The 25,780-nt window shown below is 48.2% G+C and overlaps 3 protein-coding genes across 13 annotated transcripts in view; all 3 read right to left on the bottom strand.

The window, feature by feature from the left end:
- The window catches only part of tiam1a (TIAM Rac1 associated GEF 1a), a 28,212-nt gene extending 10,927 nt beyond the window's left edge, over positions 1–17,285 (bottom strand). For 7 of the 11 annotated variants that reach the window (XR_015863027.1, XR_015863028.1, XM_088398358.1 and 4 more), the window contains exons 1-14: positions 17,149–17,272; positions 16,550–16,674; positions 15,172–15,295; positions 11,300–11,402; positions 4,931–5,057; positions 4,275–4,828; positions 3,883–4,160; positions 2,932–3,204; positions 2,634–2,868; positions 2,016–2,188; positions 1,513–1,737; positions 1,088–1,273; positions 292–444; positions 130–204 (exon numbers count right to left, since the gene is read on the bottom strand). Coding sequence is in view for 9 of the 11 variants with exons in the window: in XM_088398358.1 (XP_088254484.1) it covers positions 130–204; positions 292–444; positions 1,088–1,273; positions 1,513–1,737; positions 2,016–2,188; positions 2,634–2,868; positions 2,932–3,204; positions 3,883–4,160; positions 4,275–4,821 (2,145 nt within the window). In the remaining 2 variants the exon portion in view is untranslated. Of the gene's footprint in view, positions 1–129; positions 205–291; positions 445–1,087; positions 1,274–1,512; positions 1,738–2,015; positions 2,189–2,633; positions 2,869–2,931; positions 3,205–3,882; positions 4,161–4,274; positions 4,829–4,930; positions 5,058–5,134; positions 5,294–11,299; positions 11,403–15,171; positions 15,296–16,549; positions 16,675–17,148 lie in introns of those variants that run through there. The other 4 variants (XM_088398366.1, XM_088398367.1, XM_088398359.1 and 1 more) reach the window with 3 other exon arrangements.
- Positions 17,286–17,462: 177 nt separating this feature from the next.
- Positions 17,463–19,348, bottom strand: sod1 (superoxide dismutase 1, soluble). Its single transcript, XM_088399099.1, has 5 exons — positions 19,180–19,348; positions 18,198–18,294; positions 18,055–18,124; positions 17,834–17,951; positions 17,463–17,766 (listed from the first exon to the last, which is right to left on the bottom strand). The coding sequence occupies exons 1-5, from the start codon at positions 19,249–19,251 to the stop codon at positions 17,659–17,661; spliced, it is 465 nt and encodes a 154-aa protein (XP_088255225.1). The 5' UTR covers positions 19,252–19,348; the 3' UTR covers positions 17,463–17,658.
- A 305-nt stretch (positions 19,349–19,653) lies between these two features.
- Positions 19,654–25,751, bottom strand: scaf4a (SR-related CTD-associated factor 4a). The gene is made up of 18 exons (XM_088399229.1): positions 25,557–25,751; positions 24,766–24,849; positions 24,646–24,690; positions 24,418–24,579; positions 24,196–24,322; positions 23,989–24,107; positions 23,756–23,917; positions 23,596–23,672; positions 23,419–23,482; positions 23,100–23,258; positions 22,956–23,029; positions 22,678–22,862; positions 22,503–22,603; positions 22,331–22,444; positions 22,075–22,231; positions 21,888–22,003; positions 21,538–21,814; positions 19,654–21,410 (listed from the first exon to the last, which is right to left on the bottom strand). Exons 1-18 carry the CDS (start codon positions 25,584–25,586, stop codon positions 20,665–20,667), a joined length of 2,799 nt encoding a protein of 932 aa, XP_088255355.1. The 5' UTR covers positions 25,587–25,751; the 3' UTR covers positions 19,654–20,664.
- Positions 25,752–25,780: the final 29 nt, after the last annotated feature.

Below are 25,780 nucleotides of genomic sequence, written 5' to 3'. Positions count from 1 at the left end.
GTAAGCCGTTAAACATGCGCAGACTCATCAAACGCTCCAGTAGGTACAGGAAGTGGCAAACATACCAAATTAAAAGCTGCAGTGATGTTAAACCACGTGGAAATACGACAAAATCAACTCGAGTCTTACCGATTTGTCGCTGGCCGAGTCTTCGTACGTTGGTTCAGTGGGAGCTTTGGCCGGTTCGGCGCCGTCAACAAACACCTGTTAAGATTTAGAAAGTACGATGAGCGTATTGATGAGAACGAGGCGCTCTACAGGGTAGATTGGCGCGGGTTTGTAAAAGTCCACCTGGGTGACGGTGGAGGGCGGCACCTTGGACTTCCTGCGGGAGGCGGTGTCGATCCCCCAGAGCGACGAGAAGCGACTTCGGCGTTTGCTGAAGGTGCGAGAAGGTGTGGCTTGCCCGCGCCGCTTCACGCTCAACTCCGTGCGCGCCGATACCTGAAAGAACGCAAAAGTACATTTCACAAATTCAAATTAGACTTTTTACACTACTTCATTTATCTTTCCACGTAAAACAAACTAGAAAGATTTTAACGTCAACAAAAACGATACCAAAATTATAAAACAAATAAAATCGCCTCTATTCAAATGTTGTGATATACAGAAATGCTAGAATAAAAGATGAGCGTTGCAGCAACATTAATATACAGCACCGAGCGTTGGCAAAGATTTGAAAGCTTCACAATTATGTCTGCAAATAAAACGGACGGTGGGGGGGTGGAAAAAATCAATTGCGTGTTGATGTCTGTCAGTGTGAGACAGCAGGAGGGGGCAAGTGAGGGGGGGATACGAAGACAAAGGAAAGGAAGGGAAAAGGATGGAGGGAGGGAGATGGAGGTTAGAGACAGAGAGAGACTTAAGCCTGTTTGGTGGGAAAGCGCCTCGGGGACGCTTCATATTGATCTGCCAATCAACACCATCAAACTGTCATGTGTGTGTGGGCGTTCTTTGTTTCCTGGATAAGATTCTTCCCTTTTTCATAAAACCCGCAGCGTTGACTTAGTGAGCCGCATGCTGCTTCACTGAGCCATTACGGGATCGCGTCGCAACCTGGTGTCGTTGTCATTTGTGCGAGTGGTACCAGCGCGTGGAAGGAGGACACGGAGAAGATCCCAAGGCGTCCCATGGCCAGCTTGGTGGGGCGCGAGGCGAATCCCAGCAGGCGCTTGGGGTTGGGGGGCTCGCCTCCCTGCAGGCTGGCCAGGTAGCAGCGGCAGCGGAACAGGTCCATGTGGAAACGCTCCAGATTCTGCTCCCACAGGAAGATCTGAAGCACAAAAGGCCACGGTGGCTTGAACGGCAAGAACAGAACATGGCGCCTGGCTCCACAAGTGAGATGTGGGAGTGATGATGATGATGTCCAAGGCAAGGTGGGCCGTGGGAGGTGAAACACACAAAACGATGATAACACAGCAAATTATATCACGCTTGTCCAGACACACTGAAGACATTCTGCCAACTTTGCTGTTTTTCCAAAAGTGACCAAATATGCAATAAGGGGCCTACTTGCTCCAGGATGGTCTTCCTCTTCTTGGCGTCGGTGACGGTGGACAGCTGCATGTCTCCCATCTTCTTCATCTTCTCGTCCATGTCGATCTTCTGCTCCAACTTGCGGATTTCGGCGCGCAGCAGGCGCACCGTGTCGTCGCGGTGGTGCTGCCGGGCCAGGGCGGCGGCGCAGGCCGAGTGGATCGCCGTGATCCAGTTCTCCAGCTCCGTCTGACCTGACGTCTGAAGGGAGACAAAACGTACGATATTGATATTGTTGTTAAAGTCAGGTGGTATGCAAATGAGCTTCGGGTGAGACCGTGTGATAGCGGCGGCGGTCGGCCAGCTTAATAAGATTCCTTCAGGGTGTCTTTGTCCTCCATTTAGTGAGTGTGACAGGTGTCGGCATACAAATGGCAAATTGTCACAGCTCACAATGCTCAGCGACAGCACGCCCTTTAAGCACGTCAGCGCGCCCGTATGGACGTGCTGCACATATTTCAGGCGTGACGTCCTCGTACCTGGAAGAGGAAGGCGTCTCCGGCCGAGTTGCTGAGGCAGAAGACAAAATCCTTCTTGGGGTGTTCCGGAACCGCCTGCACGATGGCGTTCTCGGCCCAGAGCGCGTGTTTGGGAACGCTGGTGTGGTCGATGCCGAAACGACTGTCTGACTCGTACAGGAACAGCGTGCAGCCTGCAGAGCATGCAAAAAAAAAAAAAAAAAAACACCCGTCAGTCACTGTAAAATTCCCAATCTAACATATTTGTCATCTCAAAATATATATCAATCAAAAATGACAACAAAATCAACGTTTTCAATCAACGTTAGTCTCAAGATAAATCATCTTCCTAGCGGTTGTAAGTGGAATTACACCCTAAATTGAGCACTCCACCAAAATAGAGTAGCCCAAAAAATGTTGCAAGGGCAAATACAGTGTTAGCACGTCCTGTACATGCCACAAGAAGTGATTTATTTATCTGCGTGGAGATGAGGCAAGGCAGTTGTTGTGCATTTCACGAGGATGAAACGGATTAGACAAGGACGCCGGCGTGAAATTAAACGAGGCGGAGGACAGAAAATGGAAAACACAGACGAGGCGCAGCAGACAACCCCGCTCAAGGTCACGCGGGCTGAGTACCTTTCAGCGAAACCCAGTAGTGTTTCCATTTGCGTCTGGTGGCCGGCTCAACCTTCTTGCTCTTCTTGTGGACCAGGAAGTTCTTGACAGCCAACGCGCCGGCCTTTCGTACCGTGCTGTGGGCGCAGGCCGACGCCACCGCCGACTCCGACGGGTAAGCGCTGCTGAGCGTGCCGCTGCTCTGCTCGTCGCTGACTGCTGAGCACACCTCTAAGCGGTCCTGGCCTCGGTGTGCCTGATGAATAAATATTTAATCACGAATCAATTGACAGTTCATCAAAGCACAATTCAAACTGACCCAGACTTGATTGTCCAGCTCCTTGCGAAAGTTCTCGTAGACGCCTCCGCTGCTGCCCCGCGGCTCCGCCACGCCGGCGCTGCTGCTTCCGCTGTCGCTGCCGTTGTGGAAGAGGGCGCTCTCGACGGCCGAGTACACGGAGAAGGACGCCGACATGGCTTTGCAGCGCCGGGACAACGGCTCGCCGTCCGCCGCCGCCTCCGTCTCGGCCGTCACGCCGTCAATGCCGCTGTCGCCGTACTCGCTGCCCTCGCCCAGCGCGGATGAGATGTCCTGTCAAGAGGAGGATGCAAGTCATAATTAGCTAAGCTAAACCGATAAAAACTTTTTTCCAGGGTATGAGCGGTATGCCAATTTCACAATAAAGCAATGGTGGTACATCACTCAGCATACAGGAGCAGCTTGTTGGTACAAACACAATGTGGCCATTTATGTTACATATATAGAATGTGTGTGTGTGTGTTAACGCTTAAGAGTGTGCGCCTGTGTTTCCGCTGGAAAGTTTTCCACGAGAGGTTCAGTGTCCTCTCCTCAGAGGTCGTCTTAAGAAACTGAGACTCTCTTCTGTTTCCTCCATGTTTTGCCGCCTCGTCGTCTATTTATAGCTGCTGTACTCTTCCCCCCGACCCGACACACACACAGACACACACACACGGACATGTCTGAATGAATTTGTGATGAGCACTTAGGGTGCAGCTTGGGCTTTTTGGGAAGGAAGCTTCTCTTGTTGTGGACTTTGCTACTAATGTGACGATGACACAAAGTGACTGGTGTTGCTTTAACAAATCTCCTGGTGACTTTTTTTGAGTCAATCAGCTTTTGCCCCGAAGACGAATTCAATTAAAAATTAAACAAGTGTGCGTCTTCGGTTTGGAATGTGTACAACCCTGGAGGGACAACATACAAGTATTATATAAGTAAAACATTACATGAATAAAAAGATTGTTTTACCTGCGTGGTTTGCGCACGGCGTCCCTGAAAAACAGGCCGCTGAGGCGGCACCGGCGCCGAGCCGAGCCCCGACGGCCCCTCCGAGAGGCAGTGCGAGCGTCGGCAGGGGAGCGTGAAAGCCACGTATGCGCCGCCGCCGTCCTCCTCGCTCGGAGACGTCGGCCCCGTCTCGGCGTCGTCGTCCTGTTCGACGTCTCTGCGGCGTGCCCTTTGGCCCCTGAGCTTGGCGCCGTGGTGGCCGCACAGGTGGTCCAGCGATGAGGCGCGCTCGGCTACACCTGTCACACGCATCGGTGCATACATTCAAAATATGGCATTTCATTTTATTTCTCCATTTATTGTAAATTAAAGAGGTGTTGGGCTGAGAAGTATGATGTAACAAAATTCCGCACCGTTGGGTCCTCTGGGCTGTCGGCTGAACTGCTCCTCTTCCTCTTCTTCCTCCTCCTCGCCTCCATCCACCATCTCCTCCGTGCTGGTCATGTGTTCCTGGCTGAGGTCCGACAGCGAGAACTCCAGACTGTCCTCCCTCCACATGTCGGCCGACTTGGAGCGCTTCTTCTTAAAGCTGGACGCGTCGTCAGCCGGCGCGGGCGAGGAGGCCGAGGCGTCATGCTCCTCGGGCCTCAAGGTCATGGCCACGCGCTGAGTCCAGTGCGGGTTGGCGCCGAAGCGGGCCAGGCCGTCGGTGTCGTCGTCCGGGGCAGCGTCCAACGAGCGCGGGATGCTGGGCGTGCTGGAGGAGCGTGTGGACGCCTCAGAATTGCGATGGCGCTCGGGCTGCTTGGCCGACAGCGAGTGGCGAGGACGGCGGGCCGCCGGCCGCTTGGAGGCCGACGACAGGCGGAAGGAGCGCGACGACGTGTGCTTGCGCGAGAGATGTCCGGCGGAGACGCCGTGGAAGGCATTCTCGCCGTTTTGGCTCTCCACATTCCCCATCGTGCAACTGCAGATTACATTACACTTTTATCAACATTTTGAGAAATATTTGACTTATTTTCAGAAATATACATTAACAAAATAACTTCACACTAGCAAGAGTTCCAACCTGATGTCAAGGTCTGGGCCTTAGCAGCATCTCAGCCTCACCATCTTGCAAGCGTATCATTCTTCGCGTCACGCTCGCAAGGCGGCGAGCGCGACGATTAAGACTGCGGGGAAAACCTCACGTTGACCTGTAGACCCAAAAAAAAAAAGGGATAAAAGTGAGACGCATGTACACAGTCCAGCAAGTCCTAATGTCACACCACACCTCTTTGAACTCCACCCTGGAAACTCGTAGCCCCACCACAAAACATTCGGGCATGTGCGCACACGCCGGCCGCTTTGCAACCTCGCCAGGAAACATACATCCACTCGTATGCGCGACTGAGCGCGGCGAGCCGAATGAAAGGATGAAAGCGACTGTGATGTCACGTGATGCAAACGATACGTAATAATTGAAAGGCAGCGGCGAGAAGCGCGACATCACTTCTGCCGTGCGCTACGTTACACAGCCTTGCGGTGTCACATTAAAGAGGGAACGCTTGAAGGAAGTTAAATCATGCAGCTTTCAAAGCAAACGTCTTTGAATGTTTCTTTAGCTTCATGCTAACAAAGAATGGAAAGATAGCTTGAGTACAGACGGTGGCGCAACACTTGTAGACAGACAATATCACAATACTTCAAGACATACTGTCTTGATCCTCTGCCAAGAGTTCATTTTTACTTACTGAGGCGTTTTGACCCGCTTTGTGTATATGTGTGCGTCTACATTATACTGCCACCTGGTGGCCAAGCCACCAAATAAGTGGCACATTTATCACTAAATTAAAGCAAATTTCAATGAATGAAAACTATCACTTTTAAATGAAAGAGAAAAACACAAAAAAAACATCCTTGGCGGAGGTCATGTAGTGAAAAAACTAACACGACCCCTTGAGGCCTTTCTATTTCCATACCTGTTCAGCATGTGTACTTTGTGTATGTACGAAAGCCGTCTGAGTACACAAGAGGAACAGTCTTGCTTTCCGTCTCAGTGTTTACTCTTTTTTTTTGTTGACTTTCTTTTGCCCTACAGCGAGGTGTGTGTGTGTGTGTGTGTTTGGGGGTACGCAGCTATGAATAGAATGGTGTGTGAGATGGAAGCAGAAGCGGATGCTGTGTGAGGGGGTGAGGGAGGTTATTGGTGCTGAGCTTGAAGTGAAGACAAGTGCTTTTGCCTCAGCCTGGCGGCGGACTCACTCCATCGTCTCTTTGTTATGATTATTTTTGCCGGATGGTTCGACGTTGGAATTTTTAGCAGCGACACGTTGCTGGTTGCAGCGTTTACGCACGCAAGCTAATGACAATAACTTCAATTCAAAATAACATTTCGGCAGGTAGCAAAACTAGCCAAGTCTCCCTCATCTATAAAACAAAAGGAAACACTGAGTTTAATTTGTATGATATCTTGGGCATGCGTCTTGACTGCCTTTTTTTTTTTAAAAGATGCGTTCCCAAAATGAATCACTCTTGAATACCGACACTTTGCACTCCACCCACAGCGCATAAATCATCATCACGAAGAGGTGTGCATGACTCAGTGCCGTCGCCTCCTGGAACAACAACAACTTGTACCATCTGTGAAAAATTTGAAATTACTTTGACGGGCTGGATGTTCTGCTAAGTGGTTGTTTAAAGGAAGAGCGAAATGCTAATTAGCTGGAAAGTCATAGTTAAGGGTTTTAACTTTCAAGATGGTGCCAGTAGTAGGTACCAAACGTGCTAGCTTGTTTGCTAGCTGCACCTAGCCCTGCCTGGAAGTTGAACTAACAGCACTAACAAGCTGTCGTGAAATGAAATGGTTTGAAATACGAGACCGGCAGGTGGACTGATTTTTCCCTGACCTCCGCGTGCACCTTTGGGCAACTTTGCCCCTCGCAAAGTCATAAAAGCCACTGACGTAGTCCCTGGGCTTCACCTGCCCTCGGGGCTTTTCCTGCACCTTTGACATTCCTCACATAGTTAACTCCTCAACCTCTCCCTGCCCATTGAAGCAAGTAGCTGAGGTTGACGCTCTTTCTCTGGAAGGGAGCCGGAATTCCTGAGAAGAAGAAAAGTGGGATCTGGGGAAATTTCAAATTCAAGATCAGACATGCTTGTAGGCTAGCGAGTTCTCAATTAGCATAGCATCATGACATGTGCGTCAAAGAGGCTCCACGCCCACACTCGCTCTGTCTGAGACATCAACGGTTGGGTTTCCCGGACGGGAGATTAGTTTCTTATTCATGCTTTCGGGATCTGACGAGCCGTCACAAGCGCAAATCGTCAGGCTACCCAGCCCTTGCAGCCTCCGTTCCTGACACACGAACGACGTCCCCGCTGCTTTAATCAGACAGCGTTTAAAGCTTCATCGCTGCTCGCCGTTGAGTGGCACAACAAAGCTTCTGGTTTCCACATAAAAGTACAAAAACGCTAGGCGGGAAACGGGATTAGCGTCACAGAGTTCGAGATGCGCTATTGCTGCCAATCGCTGTCGACGAGCCAAGCCAATCTCACGGGAAAAAGTGAGTGACAGCCCGTCCTAAATCCCGATGGCATCGTTTTCCGCACGCCATTTCGGTGCATGGCGTGTCATGTGGTGTTAAAGACGTGCAAAATCCTCAGCGGGAAAATTGCGGCCAAACGTGACAGCATGGGCCGACCGTATGTGGGAGCATCAGGCACTCGAATTTTCGTTGACTAAAGTGGGATACAAAACCGCAACATTTGAGGGTATCTGACGATCGAGTGCTAACGATAAGCGCTAACGACCGATTCCCTCCACTCTGCTCCTCAAGTGGCGCTAACCTCATTAAAGACGCTCCTCCAGGAGATTACGTCGCACGCTTCTCAGCACAACCGACTGCGCTACGGTACAGTTGGGGATTACCATAATTTAAAATAAAATCCCCTCAGGCACTATTGCGAGGGTGGTGGTGAGGAGGGGGTTCCGACGCTTCGCTAACTCAGCGTAGATCCGACAAGACAAACACCAAAGATTTAAACCTCCGCCGATGATAGAGTCACCAATTTCCCGGCTCGGGAGGTAGTAACGGTGGCAGCGTGAACGATCAATTACTTGGCTGTTGAGGTCGGACCAGACCAGAGGCGGCAGAAGGAGCAAAGTCCCGCTCTGTTGGATTTAGCGCGAAACAATCTCTCCGGCTAAACTCGGCGAGAAAGGATACCATATTTTAATCCGTGGTATTTTCACACGTGAGAGCTTATCTCGGCAAATCCGCGCGACTCTTAACCCCGCCGCCAGCCAGACAGGTGCGCTTGTCAGCAAATTGCGGGGCCTCGGTTTCATCTGAAGAGTCGGCGAAATAACAGCGAGGGTGAGTGGCCCACAGCGTCGGATAGCAGGCAAAAGGTAGACATGACGGATGGCGCTGATGGACTGATGAGAGGCTCTTAGAGGGGGGAGGGGATGGAGTCGGGGGTGCGCAGGTAGACTAATGAATGTTGGGTGGGGGGAGGGGATCCGTGAATAATGGGGTTCCTGTCTGTGCTAGTGACTGCTTCCATTTAAAATTTACAGAATAGTCACAAAGAAGCAAGAACAAGAATGAGAAAATAAATGTAGCTTTGTCGCCAGCTCCCTTCGCAAAAGTGGGGGGGGGTTATCTTCGCACGTCCCCGCACCTGAGTCAACACGGCTCTCGCAAACAAATCCGAGCCGAGACAGAGGACAATGCGACGGCGAAGAACTCTCGGTGAGAATGTTGCAGGCAAACGTCATCCGACCGGAAAGACCTGAACACAAATCAGCGGCGCGTTGGCAAACTTAACGAGGTATTCTCTGATGCCAAGTTTGCAAAAAAAACGGGAACGTGAGAACAGTCGCACGTCCGCCACCCTTCTTTCTCTCCGGCACACATCTGCCGCTTTCGTTGTGTTCGTTCACCGGGCGAGCGCCTACGCCCAAGATCATTATGATACCGGTTCGACTAAACACTGTACCGAGTCAGTGTTGGGTTTCGGCCTTCTGGATGTCATTTGAACATGATCCCACTTTCACTCACGCGATTGTATTTGTTAGCGATACACAATTCTCCGATTTGTACCCCGTGGCTAAGCGAACAGGACGTATTGATTCCTAATTTGTTCATCAGGATTTCCGGACCGCCTGGGTTTCTAGATCTGACGGCAAACTCAAAATGTTAGCATGCGGGATGTTTTTAAAGACGTCTTGGGGACCGAAACAAAAGTGGATGGTGTTGGATCCAGGTCAGTGGTTCCATTTCCTGATGGAGAGCGCTCACACATGCTCTGGCTTATTGTCGGGGATGGTTCGCCGCGCTGAATGGAGCGTGGCCTCTCGGGGCATTAGCGACCTGCGTGAGCTCAATGTGACACTGACACCCAATGCGAGGCCTTAGGGTGAGGGGGGACAAAGTGACCCAACACACATGAAAATAAGTGTGGCATGATCAAACAATAATGAATGGCGAGGCTGCATTGCAGTGCTTCGCATCACTTCCAGGTCAACGGGCAAGAGGGAGGGCGCGCCAAGAGGAGACCGAAGTCCCTTTCGCACGAGCACTTTCGACAAAATGGGCGCATCGGGGACAGACGCGTACGTGCGCGCTGTAAGGCGACGCCGATTAAAGCTAATGAGTGGACGCGGCCGGGCTGTCACGCTGATGGATGGAAATGGAGGCGGGAAGGAAGGACGGAGGGTCAAGTCCGTCGTCATCACAAGCAGGGGGGAAATGAACGAGGGGACGCACCCCTACGCCCCTTCCCCACTCCATCACTCATGTCAAGCCACGTGCGCGCTGCTAGCAAAGATGACAACCGGCACAACCGGACCGGCCGCATGGCAAACCGACACGCGTGTTCCTTACTGTCCATGCGGTGTGTGTTGCAAGTATTGATCGGCCTCTGTCTATCTACCTGTGTCCATCCATCCATCCATCCCTCCATCCATAACACATCTGGCTGGATTATGCTCATCAGTCGTATCATCCATCCAGCAATGCTATCAACCCCATCCGTCCGTCTGCAAGCAATCCGACGTTCGCTATAATGAACATACAGAACAAACATTCCAACGCCGTCGACTGTCAGTTCTGTCAAGCATGCTTTGTGTAGGAACGCGCGCACACACACGCAAACTCCGCTTGATTGCGTGTGTGCACATGGTGGGCGGGTGGGGGGTCTTCCTATGTAAGCCTTTGCTGAGCAGAGAGGGAAAAAAAAGAGGGAAGAACATGAAAGGCCGGAAAGACGAGCTCATCTTCCTCCGCCAATATGACTTCATTTGCAAGAAATATGTTTCGTAATACTTTGCATTTGTCATTGTTTTTATTCGCCGGCATCACTCCGCTCCTCCGCTCGCGATGCGTTCAAGGACTGCTGACTCGGTGATTTGCATTCACGCCAAACGTGGATGTAGCCAACGTCTCGGCTGTACCTATTGTAGCATCAAAATAGACGGATCGGTGATGGATTATCGATCGATTGTGTAAAGAGGCAAAAGGACCCGAAGGCGACAAGCTCGCCTCGTCTATTCACACGCGCTATAGGTGACTTCGCAGCGGGGGCAGAGTATCAAAGTGGGTCACTCGCTCCACGCGCACACACACACTTTTACAAAACACACACGCGCCACAGGGCTCGCCTCCTCGAGTCCCATCCCCCCCTCCCCTTTACACACGATATTAGCTCGACTGTACGCGCACAGAGCACATGCTTGTGTCAGTGCGCACACACCCACCCACACACACATACTCATTGACGGGGGATAATCAGAGTGTGCGAGATAATGGCTTCTTTGCCTCCGTTCTGCAGCCCCGGGCTTCGGTTAAGTCCAAAAACAAAGTGCGCACGTTCACGCGCACTTTTGGACGGACATACGCAAACACACTTAGGTTTATCCGCCACGATAAATCCTTTCACGGGTCACCTATTTTCAAACAGTGCTGCAAAGTGAGCAGGAAGTGACACATTTTCCATAGAACAGTAAAGTTGGGGGTGAAAAAAGATATCGGCTCTATTGATTGGTACATATTAATGCATGTTAAATATCAATATATGTTGATGCGTAACATTTGTTCAAATGTGAGTTTGAGCGACCTTATGAGATGGATGGTATTGATAATATTGTATTTAATAAAAACAAATACAGAATCAAATGGAATGCCCAGGAAGTGTATCAGGAGAGATGTCAGTCAATCGTGCTGGCGGTTAGTTGTTATCGTACGTGCGTGAGTCACTTTTGAACATGAATGATTGATAAACGCTCGGCCCACTGAGCATGCACGTAAATAAATGAATAGTGGCGCTCGTGCCTTCACGTCGGGATTATCCCGACACACATGGGCTCGAGTCAAACGAACACATATGGGTGAAAAGCCCTAAAAGAAAAAAAAGTGGTTGGAAATAGAAATAAAAAGCATGCGGGCCGTACCTCAGTGCAGCGGTTGGCCAAGACGGGAGAATCCAAGCGGTAGTCCTGCACACATTAAAGCGCACACATGCTGCCTCCTTGCACGCCCAGACTCGACTGAGAGCTGTGTGGAGAGAGAGAGGGAGCGAGAGAGAGAGGGGGGGAGTGAGTGTGTGTGTATGCAAGAACCCGCCTACCCACACACACTTACACACTCCTCCCTCAATTCGCGGTGGACTGCCAGCATGTGTGTGTGTGTCTGTGCTCCCTTTAATTGCTGCTCATTGGCCTCAAGACTCACACACTTTTTTTTTTTTTTGCAAGAGAAAGTTGTGTAGGGCAGTTTATCCCCAAACTTAATTGGTTCAAGGGAAATTACATTGGAATTTTTTTCAAATGCCTCAAAAAGTACAGTCGTGACCGGACATGCAAGTAACATTTGATCCGTGATCACACAATTATTATTATTTTGAATTATCGTATACATTTGTGAGGAGCTTGACCTTGGTCATCGGGGGGGAAGGGAGGAATGAAGCGAAGCTACATTCCGATTTTGCTAGCAGCTCGGGGAGTGCACACTCTCACTGAAAAAGACTAGTCATACAACATGGAAAAAAAAAAAAAGGTTCAATTTAGCAGGAGGCGTGTCTATCATGACTGTAGCCACCATTTTAAGATAAGTTCTTTGACCGATCTGTCTCATATACTAGACGGATTTAATTGTTGTTAGTTGATTTCCGGTGGTAATCTAAACCCTGCTTGATGAGGAGCATTCATGCAGAAAAAGTGAGATGTTGGCTGCGGGACAAACAAAGATTGCATAACAAGCTGCTGATCTTCATTCTGTCAGAGATCAAGCTTCTGCATCCAACGTTTGGATGTGAAAATATGACGGCGGGAAAGGACAGATGCTTTCAACGCTAGTGCTTTTCCCTAACACGACCCTCCGCGGGGGTCCGGCTGCAACAGGAAGCGGGCGATTGAGCGGGGTCATAGAAGACCGCTTCCCACGGAACTAGCCAAACATGGCGTTATTGGCTTGTAATAGAATTAAGGGGGTGGCGTGGAAGCGATTTAGCGGATTAAAGGCCGCCATGGCGTGCCGCGACAAGCTGCAGCGCTAAAGGCGCAGGTGGAGGATCGTTATGCAAGAGCGGACGACGGGCAGACGTAATGACATTTTTTTTCAGTCCGCATTGTTTGTGAGTTTTGTCCTATGTTGCCACACCTGAAACCAGCTGGCGTCAGCGGCACTTGTTTTATTACATAATGCTGAATGACTTAAAACTTTCCAGACTTTTGCCGATTCACTCAAGTTGAAATAAAAATAAGCGAAAGTGTTCTTCTACACTTTATATGCGTTGTGCAAATTGATAGTTAGCATAAATAGCTAGCGACATGAGCAATCGCATTCGGCGTTGGACATAAATGACCGAAAAAGATTTTTTTGACTCCGTGGATTATTTCTAGTCATTCGGTTTATCTGTCGTGAGCAGCCATGTTGGGTTAACGGCGAAGTGAACAATCTGGTCGTCCGATTTTTTTTCAGCAGCTTTGCCAGATAAAATAGGCTGAATGCATAATGTATGTATTTATATACTTCTGGCCAAACAAGACAACACACATGCGCGCTTGGCTTCTCGTATGACACGGCGGCTTGCAGAGTTCCGCTTTTGCCCCGGGTCATGTCAGCTAATCCCTGTCTGGCCAACTTATATTTTCCATTAGCGAAGAACACCGTCGTGCATTCTAATGTGCAAGGCAATCATACGGACGGCGCATTGCTCGGTCTCAGCCGCCGGGACGTGAAAGCCACGTCGGGTGTTCCGGTACCAGGGAAGGTTTATGTGACAATAATCAAGGAAAAACATTTTTCAAGACAAACTATATTAGACTAGCCAAGGCCGCTGAGCCACATGACCCCCCAGGGAGCGATGGCCAACGAGCCAATGAAAGAAGATGAAACATTTACTAGCGCTAGGAGCTCAACGGGGCCGTTCCACAAATAGGACGCCTCTCAATACTTCGTAAAACCGTGGTAGGGCGTAATTTTCAAAGCTGCATTCCCGCACTTTCTGGAACTAAAAAAATAATAATAATAAAATAGCAACACATCTCACTTTGAATGATAATGCTGCCCAATGTATTTCTACTGGCCTTGATAAATTAGCCCGGATCTCATTTTGAACGGTTCCGCTTGTCCAAACAAAATTTCTCGTTCTGGGGTAGAGTCCCTGCGGTCGAAATGTCTTATTAGAGGCCGTGACTTGGAATGAAAAAAAAAATAAAAGCACCATATGTGATGTACCAGCTGCTCTTTTTGCAAACATGCTAACCTACCATTGCGCGCTTTTTAGCACAAGGTCATACAACACACACACACACACGCACACGTCTGTAGCCTGCAGCTACTCATGAATATTAATGAGGAGCTGTACTTTTGCTAACCAGGAATGCTGCAATTAGATGAGACAAACAACTAAAAGACTAATTTAGACTAATGTAGCGCACAAACTTTTATTAATTTGATATTTCCTGACAATTTGGTGAAATTTTCCTGTTTCCACATTATGAACAACTTCAAATCATACTGAAATCAAATGCATTTTAATTGCCGTGAATAAATTATCGGGTTTTTCCCCTCATCATGTCAACTCGAGATCAAAAGTCTCGATAAAAATGGAGTCAGCTTGTTTGCTTTGTTGCAGAAGTTTCAGTTAGCAGATTCATTTCCGCCTCTTACACGACTGAGTCAGCTCATTGTTTGATTTATGTATCACCCACAGCTCAAAGAGCTTTGAAGAAGACTTTGGCGAGATGATGTAACCACAGTAGTTTGCTTTTGTGAAATATTCAAGACTTTCATCTGGTTGGACCGTAATTTAAAGTCATCTTGGCTGGTGTCCTCCATACCGTCGCGCACGCTCAGCCACTTTAAGCTCCTCTAAAAGCAATGTCCTATTTTTAAACGTGAATACACTTAATTGTGTGTGAACAGAGCACTTCGGAGGGCATTGTTAATCATCGCGCCATTTACGTTTGCCTCGGGCACAAACTGAGGAGGAATAAGAAGAGTATTTCGAAGCACGCTATAAAGCGAAAGTCAAATTTGACCAAAAAAAAAATGAACACAGATTTATCTGCAGGCTGCTGTAGTGTATTCATAGACTCCCATCCTAATTTCGGCACAAAGCGACTGTACATTTGGTCATAGGTCTTCAACTAATATGATTATTTCTGACTGGAATGTCAGTATTCCGGATTAGTTAACAGTTTCCGGGTCAAACAGCACAAGAGTCTTGTTAGTCGCCCAGTTGTGTCTCATCACATCGCTCGCTTCGAGGAACACCAAGCCGGCTTAGTGTCTCGGCCGTTTCCGCCTGCGAGTCGACGGCGTAGATGATTTCAGTTGGATCTACAATGGCTGGAGTGCTGGGAAGCAGCCCAACACTTGACGCCGGAGTGATACATTTCACACACACACGTGACAGACTTCGTTGGGAAAAAATGGATGGACGAAGAATCCCAACCCGCATTTGGAGAAAGAAAAAAAAAACATACAGGAGATAAAAATAATGTACAAACAAAACAACGTGATTTCCGCTCTTCATTTTTCATGCTCAGCACTTCCTTCTCAGCTAAATATTTAGTTTGGAAACATGTGAACAAAGAAGGGGGGGGGGGGGACATTTATGTAACGGAATTCCCTGCAGGGAAAAGCCTCAACCAGCTGATTCATGGGAACGAAAGATTCTTGCTAAAAATAAAATAGCCGTATGTATGAAATATATTTTGCACCAGGAGCTGTGTTGGCACATGGCAATAAATGGAAATGTCATGAAAGTGGCTGGAAAGCTGCAAATTGCTTTTTTTTAAAGTTTTCAAGCACTCACTGAAATGTCTCGCATGCTTGACAAATTTCCCTCACTCGATCGATTCCCGTCGGACATCCGAAGCATCCCCGGAATGCCGCACCGGGTAATCGGCCACTCCCGTCGTCGTGGCGATCGGCACATCCTGGAGCGGGAAGAAACAACAGGTTGTGAGCGAAACGGAGGGCTGAGTGTCACGTGATAAGACAAGTCGTGGTGGCATTTGGGAGCTCCACTTTCACATGAGGGACAGCTCAGGGTTCAGAGGTCAGGTCACGGGGTCTTTGTAATTAGCCTGTCTGCGGAGGACCATTTATGACCTCTCAGACCTGGCATCTTCAGTCTCCAGAGTTCCCTCCAAATTTAGTTCTGGGGTCAATTATCTGAGAAGATAGCATAATCTCGACCCTTGTCGTATTTGGAACTAACACTTTGGCATATTTTAGGTAAATACCCCTCGTCCAGACTTTCACAATAAAAGCACGTGAAGGAGGCAGGCATTCCTGGTGCCTTTTCAAAATGAACGTAACCACCATTAGCACCTCCGTGTGCAAGCGGGTGATGGATATCGGGCGGCAGCGTGACTTTTACCTCTTTCTCTCGAACATGGTGGAGGTCACTTGAATGATTCCTCAATCGCAAATAATGCAATGCTGTACATTTTCTTTACGTTCCATTAAATGCTTTTAAAGCTCCTGAAGCTTTTTCTCTTCAGTCTCTATTATTCATCACCTCCGCAAGTAAGGCTATTTATAACAGCTTTTAGCGTCTGTCAGTCAGGCTACAAATGCACTTCTCAACTGTACAAGATGAGCATTGATGCAGCAGAACAAGATGCCGGCATTGTGCTAGCTCAAAAGTATACAAATGCAAGCCCTGTGTATAATTAAATTACAGTGCCGCAGTGGTCATACATAAAAGTGTGCTTTTAAATGCTAAAAACTTCAGAAGAAAAAAAAAATCTAGTCTTCTTTTCACATTTGTCATAATCTTGGAATGTTTTTCTTGCCCTAGCACTCCTTTGTAGCAGAGGGAAGTCACAATTCTGCATCAACATATTCCATCCCCGCAAGTCAACAAAGATCATCCAAGTCTGGACAATTTCTACTTAAAAAAAAAAAAAAAGACAGAAAAACAATCACATGAGCATCCACAAGTGAGTCATCTATGTGTGTGTGCAGGGCACAGCTGCTCACTGTAATAAGGACCTGAAAATCCAATTCCAGCATTCAAAACATGTAATCATAAAATCGTATTCATATTTCAGTAGCTCCGCACGCTCATCTGACAGCTCTGTGAGAGTGAGATGTTCATGAAATGTTTTCATCTGTGCGCAACAGCCATTAATATTTTATACTGAATAATTGTCATCAATATTTGAGTGTGTATTTGAACTCACCGCTTCTTTCTCTCTTGTTAAGCAAATGCCTTCATGCATTTAGAAGGGGGGAAAAAAGTCGAGGTTCTCCATGATGTAACAATGAAGCATTGCTTGGCTGCTGTGAAGGTCAACAACACCGCCATCTAGTGAAAGAAATGGTCAAGTGCAATATATTTTGAATTGGACAAAGTTAGAAACACAATATAGCTCAAAAAGTAGAATTAATATTAAGTACCCCAAGCAAGGGAAAACATGGAAACTAACGTGGCGGTGACGTTAAATTTTAACAGCTATTTTTAATAAAATTAGATGTCGAATAAACGAGCACCTGTCTCAATGAAAACGCCCGGTCTGTTTAAAAAATAAAATAAAACTATACAATGGACCCCAGCTACTTAAGGGGAATAAAGACCAGAATCAAATAAAAATGGCAAACTACGTTAAGTATTTTGTGTCACAATTGTACGTTTTATAGTTAACGGGTTTGAACATACTTGCGTCACGGCTAACGCTAGCATCGATGTTAGCCAACGAGCTAACAATTATTTCGTTACAATTCGAAGTCATTTTAAGGGAGACGAGTACAATAAGAACATACGAACATACGTTTCACTCACCTGCCCAAATCTTTCGTTTTGTATCATAGTTCAGTTAAATTTCGTCATTTTCTAACCTGGAGGAGGTGATAAGAGATGTTGGCGGGCCGACCGTGAGCCACTGAGCGGCCGACCTGTATGCACTTTCGTTACACTTGGCGGTTCTTTTTGTGACGTAATATTAAAAGATAAAATTACAAAATTAGTCAACTAGATTTTTTGGGGGAACATAAAAAAAAGTTATAATACTTCACCTTGCTCTTTTCTGCAGGATAATGGGAAAGAAACAGTACATAGATTTTCAAAACCAAACTATAACCTCACAAAATCACACATTGAGAATATAGACGAAGTCTTTATTTCATCTTTGTTGTCAGTTTACAACATATATGGGTATATATGGGGTCCAAGCAGACAAAAATAGCATAAATGCTGGCTCATTACGTGGTCAAAAAAAAAAAAAAAATTACACCGAGTAGCCAAGTTGGTCTTTAAGCGCTTGAAGCTTCCATATTTTCCGCAGTGCTTCTTTTACTGGGCGATGCCGATGACTCCGCAAGCCAGACGTCCGCCAGCATTGCCCGTTTTAAGACTCTCCTCATTGCCGCCTTTGCCCAAGTCGTCTGCCTTCTCATGAATCTGAAAATCGGGTTATTTACTGCAAACTCAAATCATGTGGAAGACCAAAGAAGGCTATATAACTTACCACCATGGTTCTGCCGATGATCGAGTTGGGGCCGGTGAGGGAGATGACGCTGTCTGTGATGTTGATTTTAGCTACTCTATTAGCATCCGCGGTCACATTGCCCAAGTCGCCGACATGCCTGTTGAAGCATTTGAAAAGGCAAAACTCTGTGAAACACTGATTGACAAGACAGCAGATGAAATTCTTCCAAACAAGTACAAATGTGTTCAAAAGTACCATACCTTTCTGCATCGTTGGGACCAGCGTGATTGGTCTTCAGTGGATTAAAATGAGGGCCAGCACTAATACACCCTGTCCAATAAAAACAATTTATGTCCCCATGTTACATTTAGGACAACACGACCTATTGTCCGTTATCACCAACCATTGGTGTTGTCTCCAAAGGTGTGGACGTGGAAGCCATGCTCGCCTGGCGTGAGGCCTACGATTTCTCCCGTCAGTTTCACTGGGCTGGAATCACTCTGTCGGGTCAAGAACAGCAACAACACAATATCTGTCAAGGCCAGATGACAACTTGCCCCGGCCGACAAAAACCTCCTAGTGAGAAGCATTTACTTTATATTAAACAAAAATAGGACAAATGTTGATCCAAGTTTGACCAATTTTTATGCAATAATAAAGGCAATTTATGCAATTAACAGCATATTTAGGTGACAGCAGAGCTTAAAATATCAAAATTGAAAGTACCAATCTTATCTTGTTAAGGTCTATATCAACGAATTATCGACTGTTGTATCGACCCATTGGCTGGTGTAGCTTGTAAATAGGGCAGTTTCGTAAAGTGTGGCCGTGACTCAGCACTTTCATTCTGCAGGGCCCACCTTAAAATAAAACACTTTAACTTACACAAACTAAAAAGCAAGTGATCATTTGTTTAGGACAAAATTGTGTTTTTAAGCGAAAACGAAATTAAAACTTCCGATTTATGCAACAGGCGCAACAAGATCATTCATCTTGCCGCGTGCAAAGGTTATGACGCATTTGATTTTTTAAAGAGGAAAAATAGTATTTAATGCTACAAACATTGCATTAATGACCACCCCATTCAATGAAAAGGGTTCGATTGGAAGATAATTGCACATGTACGTAGTGAAATGACGTATTTTTTGCAAGCTAAAGATGAGTACACATTGAATGAATAAGCGGTGACTTATTATGTGATAAAAACTGACTTTATTCGTCGAAAAGTGTTTCCTCTGTAACTATTTCAGTAGCAAATATTGGAAAACAAAACAGTGGGGTTAAATTGAAGACTTGAGCTAGCTTAGCATAAGCACTCCGCCGCCCCGCGAACTTAAACAGGACAAAATGCTCTTTTAAATTCCCTTAACTGTGACATGAATTACCTCTTGTTCGAAAAGCACCGTGCCGGAGGTTTCACCGGCTCCTTTCAGCACACAAACAGCTTTATTCACCATTTTGATCGCAGTAGTTTGAAGTATAGAGATAAGCAGGAGTTGTTGTAGCTTCGACTTGACAGACACTCGTGATTCTGAGACAACCAATCATTTTAGCAATAGCTCTCAAATGGGCGGGTGCTCGAAGTAGCCAATCAGAGGCAGACCAACACCAACAATCGGATTGGTCTGTTTGATTGGTCGGTTTGTGGATACGTAAGCCCAAACCGGAAGTTGGTGACGGAGCGCCAATAATAATGCGTTTAAAAATTTAAATACATTTTCGTTAAAAAGAACAGATCACATATTTTAACTCGTTTTGTCTTTTTGATTCTCTTAAATTATAACTGCTGTCTACTGGAATTTTGACAAATAGAGAAATAAATATCTTGAGGATAGTACCATAATAACAAAAATCCCATATTTGGTACAAAAATAGTTTATTAAAAACACATTTTTGTGGCTGAAATGTTGAACATTATACATCCATGTCTTTTTTTGTAGGGTTAACAAAAGCGTTCACACAGCCAAAGAAGTTGAAGCAAATTCACAATTCCTTCTGGGTCCTTCGAAGCTGTGCTCTTGGGTCGACAAACAAGGAGCATAGTCATGATACCTCTGAGCTAGTGACAGTGAAAAGCATATTTACAGTGGAGAGCCAGAGTCGTCATTTCACTCAGATTTCCTTCGGGATTCAAATGATTCAAGTAAGGGGGCGGGGCTTACAGGTGTTACAGTAGCTTGTCAATGCAAAACAAAAGTGTGAGGGTGAAAAACAACACATCAGCAACTGCCTACTTTGGAATAACTTGAAAAATGATTGATAGTCTATCATTTTTACTTTCTTTACAATAGTAGGAGGGTCAAAAGTTAACATGCATACTGTATTCTAAACGGATGCCAATTTTTATCATTTACAGCTCAGCAGATTATTGCAGTCCTTGAAAGCAGACTTGTTACCTGTTTAATTTGCAAAATGCTTTTACTTAGGAAAACAACGGTTGAAATGTTTGCCTATTTTCTGACATTTTATAAGGTAAATTGGTGAATCGATCAAATTCAATCGTGCATTGTCTGCACTATCAATTTGAAATATTCCTGAAGTGAAGTAAATGTTGATTTTTATAATCCGATCCATCGATTAATCTGTTATGAAAAGAGCTAGTTGCAGCCCTAACCTAAACCATTTCAAAATAATAAAGCAGATGACTAAAAATATACTGAAAACGGTCCTTTGGGATGGAGTGGCTGCAAACCATGAAGTTAAAAATAAATCTACAGTCTTGATTAAATAGGTAAAAGATGAAAGGAGCACAAGTAAAACAGCCATGCTTGCATTCACACAATGTACAGGAAGGGGAATTATGCAATGTGTTCATGAGGCGCTCAAGTCACAGTTCGTGGAGTCGCGGCTGGAGGGAAACCTGGTGCACACTACGACGCCGCCGCCTTTGACGACTCGGCAGCAGGAGGCGCCGACTCGGCAGTCTTTTGGATTCGTTGGGCTGTTTCCGTGGCAACTGCGTCAAAGGTCCGGAGCTTGTCCATTTTCTCCAGGTCGGCCAAGCGGTCGTCGCGGTCCCACCGGCTGGCCCTCTCACGCCGCTTGGGCCGCTCGCTTTCTTTGCCTTTTTCCTGGGCCTCTTTGCTGCCGTTCTCCCGATCTCGCCAGTCTCTATTCCATCCACTACCATCCAGTCTGTCCCTCGTGTCCGGGCGGTCTCCGCCAAACGGGCGCCTCGACGCGCCGCCAAACCCTCGCTCCCTGTCTGGCTCCGCCTCCATATAGCCCGGGCGCTCGCCGCCCCGAAAAGGGCGGCTGTCCTCGTCCTCACGCGGGGCTCCGGGTCTGATGAACGGGGGCAAAGGGGGACCTTGAGGGGGTGGACCCTGAGGAGGCAGACCTTGATGTGGGGGACCTTGAGGGGGCGGACCGTGAGGCGGGAAGGGTGGTCTCATGCTGTGGGGCATCCCGAAGGCTCCTTTAGGCGGAGGGGCATCGTGGCGCATGAGGGGCGGGTGGGACCCCCGGGGAATCATTTGAGGTGGGACGGGCGGTGGCGGGAAGCGCAGAGGAGGGCCCGGTGGGCGTTGAAGCGGGATCATACCGGGCCGGGCCCCCAGCAGACCGCCTGTCGGGGGCTGGATTCCGCCGGCTGGGGGTGCGCCTGCCTGGTTACCTGCCGACAAAAACACGTTTTAAGTATCAGGTTACAAATTTCCTGCCACTTTCAATATTGGAAACCTTCCATGGAAATGAACAGGCTTGGTTAACATCCAAAAATAAGAGAGAAAACAGTAACTAACACATGGCGCCCATCTGGTTGTTGAAGAAATGGGGAGCGTCCGGGACCTCGTCATGTTTTCTGCTGAGCATGTCATCCCCTTTGGAGGGTGGCGGCGGCGGCATGGAGAGAGGCATGGGACCCGGTGGGGGGAAACCTGGAGGCATCTGCATGGGGTTGAAGCCTGGTCTCATGAACGGTGGCGGGGGCATGCCAGGCGGGAAAGAAGGCGGCGGCATGCTCATGTTGGCGGGGAAGCCGGGTGGCGGCACCGAGCTCATGCCGAGCATCGGTGGAACCTGAAGAAAAAAAGAACGCCGTCATTGAATCTTTGGACGGATTTGTATCCAACTTGTTAGACAGACAGCTCACCTGTGTGGGAGGATGAGGAGCCATCAAGTGGGCGTCCTCGGGCTGCTGTGACTCAGCACCACCATTGTGGGTGGGCACCTGTGGGTTCTCAAGAGCTTTCCTGGCAGTAATCCAGTCTGGAAGCGACGTGCGAGTAAGATTCATGAATGCGTGTTAAAAGCCGAGTTGGGTGGCATTTGTACGCTACCTGGCGCTAACGTGTCCCCATCCAGGATTCCTCCTTCCTTGAGCTCCTCAAGCTGCTCCTCCCTGACTTTGGACCAAGGCACGTAGGTGACGCCCAGCTCCACGTCCCAGAACTGCTTCAAATCAGCCTTGATACCTTTGTTCAGAGCCCATGCAATCTGTTGCCAGGAGAGAGGGGGGGGGGGGGAGGTGATAAGCATTCTGAAAATCGTGTGGTTATCTGCTTCAAAGACACTCAAGCGATTGTGTTTTTTCACCTTGATTGCTTTTTGGTTGACTTTGAAGGAGCCTCGACCGAGCTTCTGCAGAGCCCTGAAGGCATCCTGCCTGTGGACCATGACGATGTAGGCGCAGCCCCGCGGAGGGATCATCTATACAAAAACACCACATTGAGCTTTCCACCACTCCCGCTAGCACATTCCTACTCACGTTTATGGACTCGATCTGTCCAAACTCCTCCAGCAAGTTGGCCACATCCTGCTGCTGAGTCCTCTTGTCCAGCTGGCCCACCCATAAAGTGGTACTGCAGACTGAAGAGCGCAAACTCAAGTCCACCGCGGAGCGACAAATTTGGGAGAGCGCACGCAAAGAGATTGCTACTCACTGCTTAGCGTCTCGCTTTTGAGTGGCGGGAGACCTTTTTGTCGCCGCTCCCGCTCCCGTTCCCTTTCCCGGCGCTCCTGCGAGCGTGAGCGCGGGGAATGGTGGCGTCGGTCGCGGGAACGCGAGCGCCGGTGACGGGGGCGGCGTGTGCGGGAATTGGACCGCGATCGCCTTCTCTTCGGGGACCTGGTTAAAAAAAAAATTTAATTAGCTTACCGACACACACAAAATTAAACAAGAGTCTGAAAGCAAATCCCTGCTGATCCTCCAGTGGCTTACCTGGAGCCTGAACGTGACGTGTGACCATGTCTGCCGTCCCTCATGGAGGAACGCTCGGCATTGACTGTCGAATCCTAAGAATGGCAGCGAGAAGATGTGGTTTGGCTCGGTTGCCAACACTTCTCCTAACCTCCTCAGTGTTACCTGCTGTTGCTGGGTCGAGTGAGGAGGGGGATAACCTCCAGGGAAGCCAGGGAAGGGCTGACCCGGAGCAACCTGGCCCATCTGAGGTGTCATTCCCTGGAAGCCTTGTCCTGGCATTAGACCGTAAGCCGGGAGCTGGCCATTAGGGGGGAGAGGACCCTAAAGACAACGAATGACATTCTCTCATTGTAGTATTTGCAAGTTTGCTCCCAAAATTTGATCCCTGACTACTTTGGGATGATTTTAGCACCTATAGAGGGCGCCATTATTTCATGCTCAACTGTTTTTTTTGCTTTAGAAATCAAAGCGTAGGATAAACCTGCTGCGAGAAGTCCTGAGTCATGTTCATCATGGGCGGCTGGAAGGCTGGAGGCTGCTGCATGCTGTCGTCATGGCAACAACAATGACATTAGCATTCTTTTTTTTTTATCTTTAATCTTTACACCAGAGTAAACATGCTTTGGAGTATGTGGATCAATAATTCAAATGGTCTTACAAGGAGGACTGGGGGCCGTCATCCTTGTCCTCTGGGGCTTCCGGCTCGTCGTCGTAGTCAAAACGATCCAGCAACGTCTACGGCGAAGGGCAGTTTGATTTGTAACTCGTTAGCGATTGTTGCGAAGGGTCTAATCGCTGCTGTGGAGCGCGAGGCCAACCTTGTCGAACGCCGCTTTCTGCTGGGCGGCCTGGCTAGGATGCGGCAGGGCGGTGCTGAAAACCGGAGCGACACTCGGGGCGGGTGGAGGCTGGGGGCCGGGTTCCGCTTGGACGGGCTGCTGCTGATGCTGCTGCTGGAAGTTCTGAAGCATCTGCTGCAGCTAATGCAATTAACAAAATACATTGAGTTCTCGAGTTGTATTTAAAAGAGCAGCATCTACTGTACTCTCACCTGTTGATTCTGCGTGGACTGGAAGAGCTGCGCCACAGCGGTGAAGGGGTCCTGATTTTGCAGCGGCGCCGCGGCAGAGTTCACCACGTGGTCTTTGGTCGGGGTCAAAGGGGAGGAACCTGCGGAAAAACATCAACGGAATCCAAATGATGATTAGCTCGTTGCTTCTTAGCAAGTCAATGACGGACGTGTGCGGCGGACAATCACCCGGATCTTCGGCGCAAGGCCCGCCGCCGCTAGTGGCGCCGGCGGCCATGTCCAGGAGGGGTTGAATAACGTTGCTCTTGAACACGCCGTTCTTCTGCCATAGGTTCAGCACACGTACCAGCTTACTCTGTAAACACCACGAAGAAACCCATGTCGTCAAGAAAGCTAAAGATTCTGCTTTTTAACCTGTTTTGCTGCTGTTTCCGAGGACTATGTTCTTACTCTGTCCTCCAGGGGGCAAAGGCAGAGGTTCTCGAAGGTGGCCACAATGTTTTTGGTGAAGCGGGGTCCAAAAACATCCTTGTCTGCGCCAAACTGGTGCCGTGACTGGCGGACGATGGAGTCCACCACATACAGGCCCGCCACTTTGTACTCAGACTTACACTGCACATAAAAAAAGACGATGATGAGATTGTTGAAATCGGCAATGTTTTCATTTTAAGATCTTACCTTTTTAATGAACTTCTCCACAATCTGTACCACGTGCTTGTAGAGCTGATCAAAGAAGACATGTTTCAACATCTGATCATCCAAAATAGACACATTGTGCTTAAGACAATAAATCCTTACTTTCATAGCCTTGATGGCCGACTTAGTGATAGAGATCATCTTGGCACGAGAAATCGGCGGCTTAGAGTCCATCAAGGAGAACAACTAGACAAGACAAGTTTGTTTTTAAACATTTCATTGGAAGCAAAACAGATTAGCGTGATTTGCATTGCAAACGGCTCAGCTCACTCCTGATCTGGTTTTGGACTGTTTACATTCGCAATGTGATCTCAAAGACTTTTCTATTTAATTTCAGTTTCGGTCACGATAGTGAAGGTTCACGCTGGATCCACCCTTGCTTTGCCCCGACACAATTTGACCGGTGATAGGGGCAAGCGTTTCCCCGGAGAATAACGGCACAGCCCCGCCTCTCAGCACATTGGAGCTGGTCGACGTGACAACAAAGGTGGTGGACAAGCTTGTGTTCGTGTTCCACGAACATATTGTGAAAAAAACCAACATCTCCCTGCTCACAACATCACAGATGACTCGTGATCTTCACTCTAAGCACACCATGATAATCACAAAGTGAAGATGATGCACGTTGTAGCTGAATATTTGCTCATGCGATGCTAACGTGCTCTGAGGCAACGTTGCCGAACCGGCCCAGTGTTAGCACGCTAAATTCTTTTTATTAGATTTTCTAAATGACGTTTCAAAATATATACAACTGTGTAAGGACGCAAATGCTAACGAGTCCAGAGGACTCGACGGCCACAAGCGAGGCCCTCACTTCGGGCCAAACACGGCTCCTCCGCCGGACCTTCAAGCGGCTAAACCGCCTTCAAAGTGCGCCAGGAAGGCAGCCTTACCTCCTGGTTGAAGGCGTTGACGGCGTCCATGGTGGTCCAGAGCCCCCCGCCACAGAGGTCTCCCCTGTTCGCACCTGCTGCCCAAGACGTTTATTCCAGCGAGGGTTGGAACAACATGTCCGCCGCTCGTAGCTAAGCGGCTAGCCGAGCTTCGGTGCAGGTTAGCTGCGCGTCGGGGTCGGCGGGCATAGCAAAGCATGCTGGGAAATCCATGCTGTTGTTCC

The sequence above is a fragment of the Syngnathus floridae genome, chromosome 15 (genome assembly GCF_059516105.1).
Source record: "Syngnathus floridae isolate MCC-2025c chromosome 15, RoL_Sflo_1.0, whole genome shotgun sequence".
Taxonomy (NCBI): domain Eukaryota; kingdom Metazoa; phylum Chordata; class Actinopteri; order Syngnathiformes; family Syngnathidae; genus Syngnathus; species Syngnathus floridae.
Note: the sequence above shows the minus strand (reverse complement) of the source record. Positions and strands in the feature narration are given on the sequence as shown.

What these genes read in the sequence shown, in the direction of transcription:
- sod1 (XM_088399099.1), bottom strand. Translation starts at nt 19,251, where the DNA reads ATGGTGAATAAAGCTGTTTGTGTGCTGAAAGGAGCCGGTGAAACCTCC. An exon ending in CGGTGCTTTTCGAACAAGAG is followed by an intron (nt 18,295 to 19,179) that starts GTAATTCATGTC and finishes TTGACCCGACAG; the next exon opens with AGTGATTCCAGCCCAGTGAA. An exon ending in CTTTGGAGACAACACCAATG is followed by an intron (nt 18,125 to 18,197) that starts GTTGGTGATAAC and finishes TTTATTGGACAG; the next exon opens with GGTGTATTAGTGCTGGCCCT.
- scaf4a (XM_088399229.1), bottom strand. Translation starts at nt 25,586, where the DNA reads ATGGACGCCGTCAACGCCTTCAACCAGGAG. An exon ending in TTTGCCCCCTGGAGGACAGA is followed by an intron (nt 24,323 to 24,417) that starts GTAAGAACATAG and finishes TGGTGTTTACAG; the next exon opens with AGTAAGCTGGTACGTGTGCT. An exon ending in ACGTCACGTTCAGGCTCCAG is followed by an intron (nt 22,863 to 22,955) that starts GTAAGCCACTGG and finishes TTTTTTAACCAG; the next exon opens with GTCCCCGAAGAGAAGGCGAT.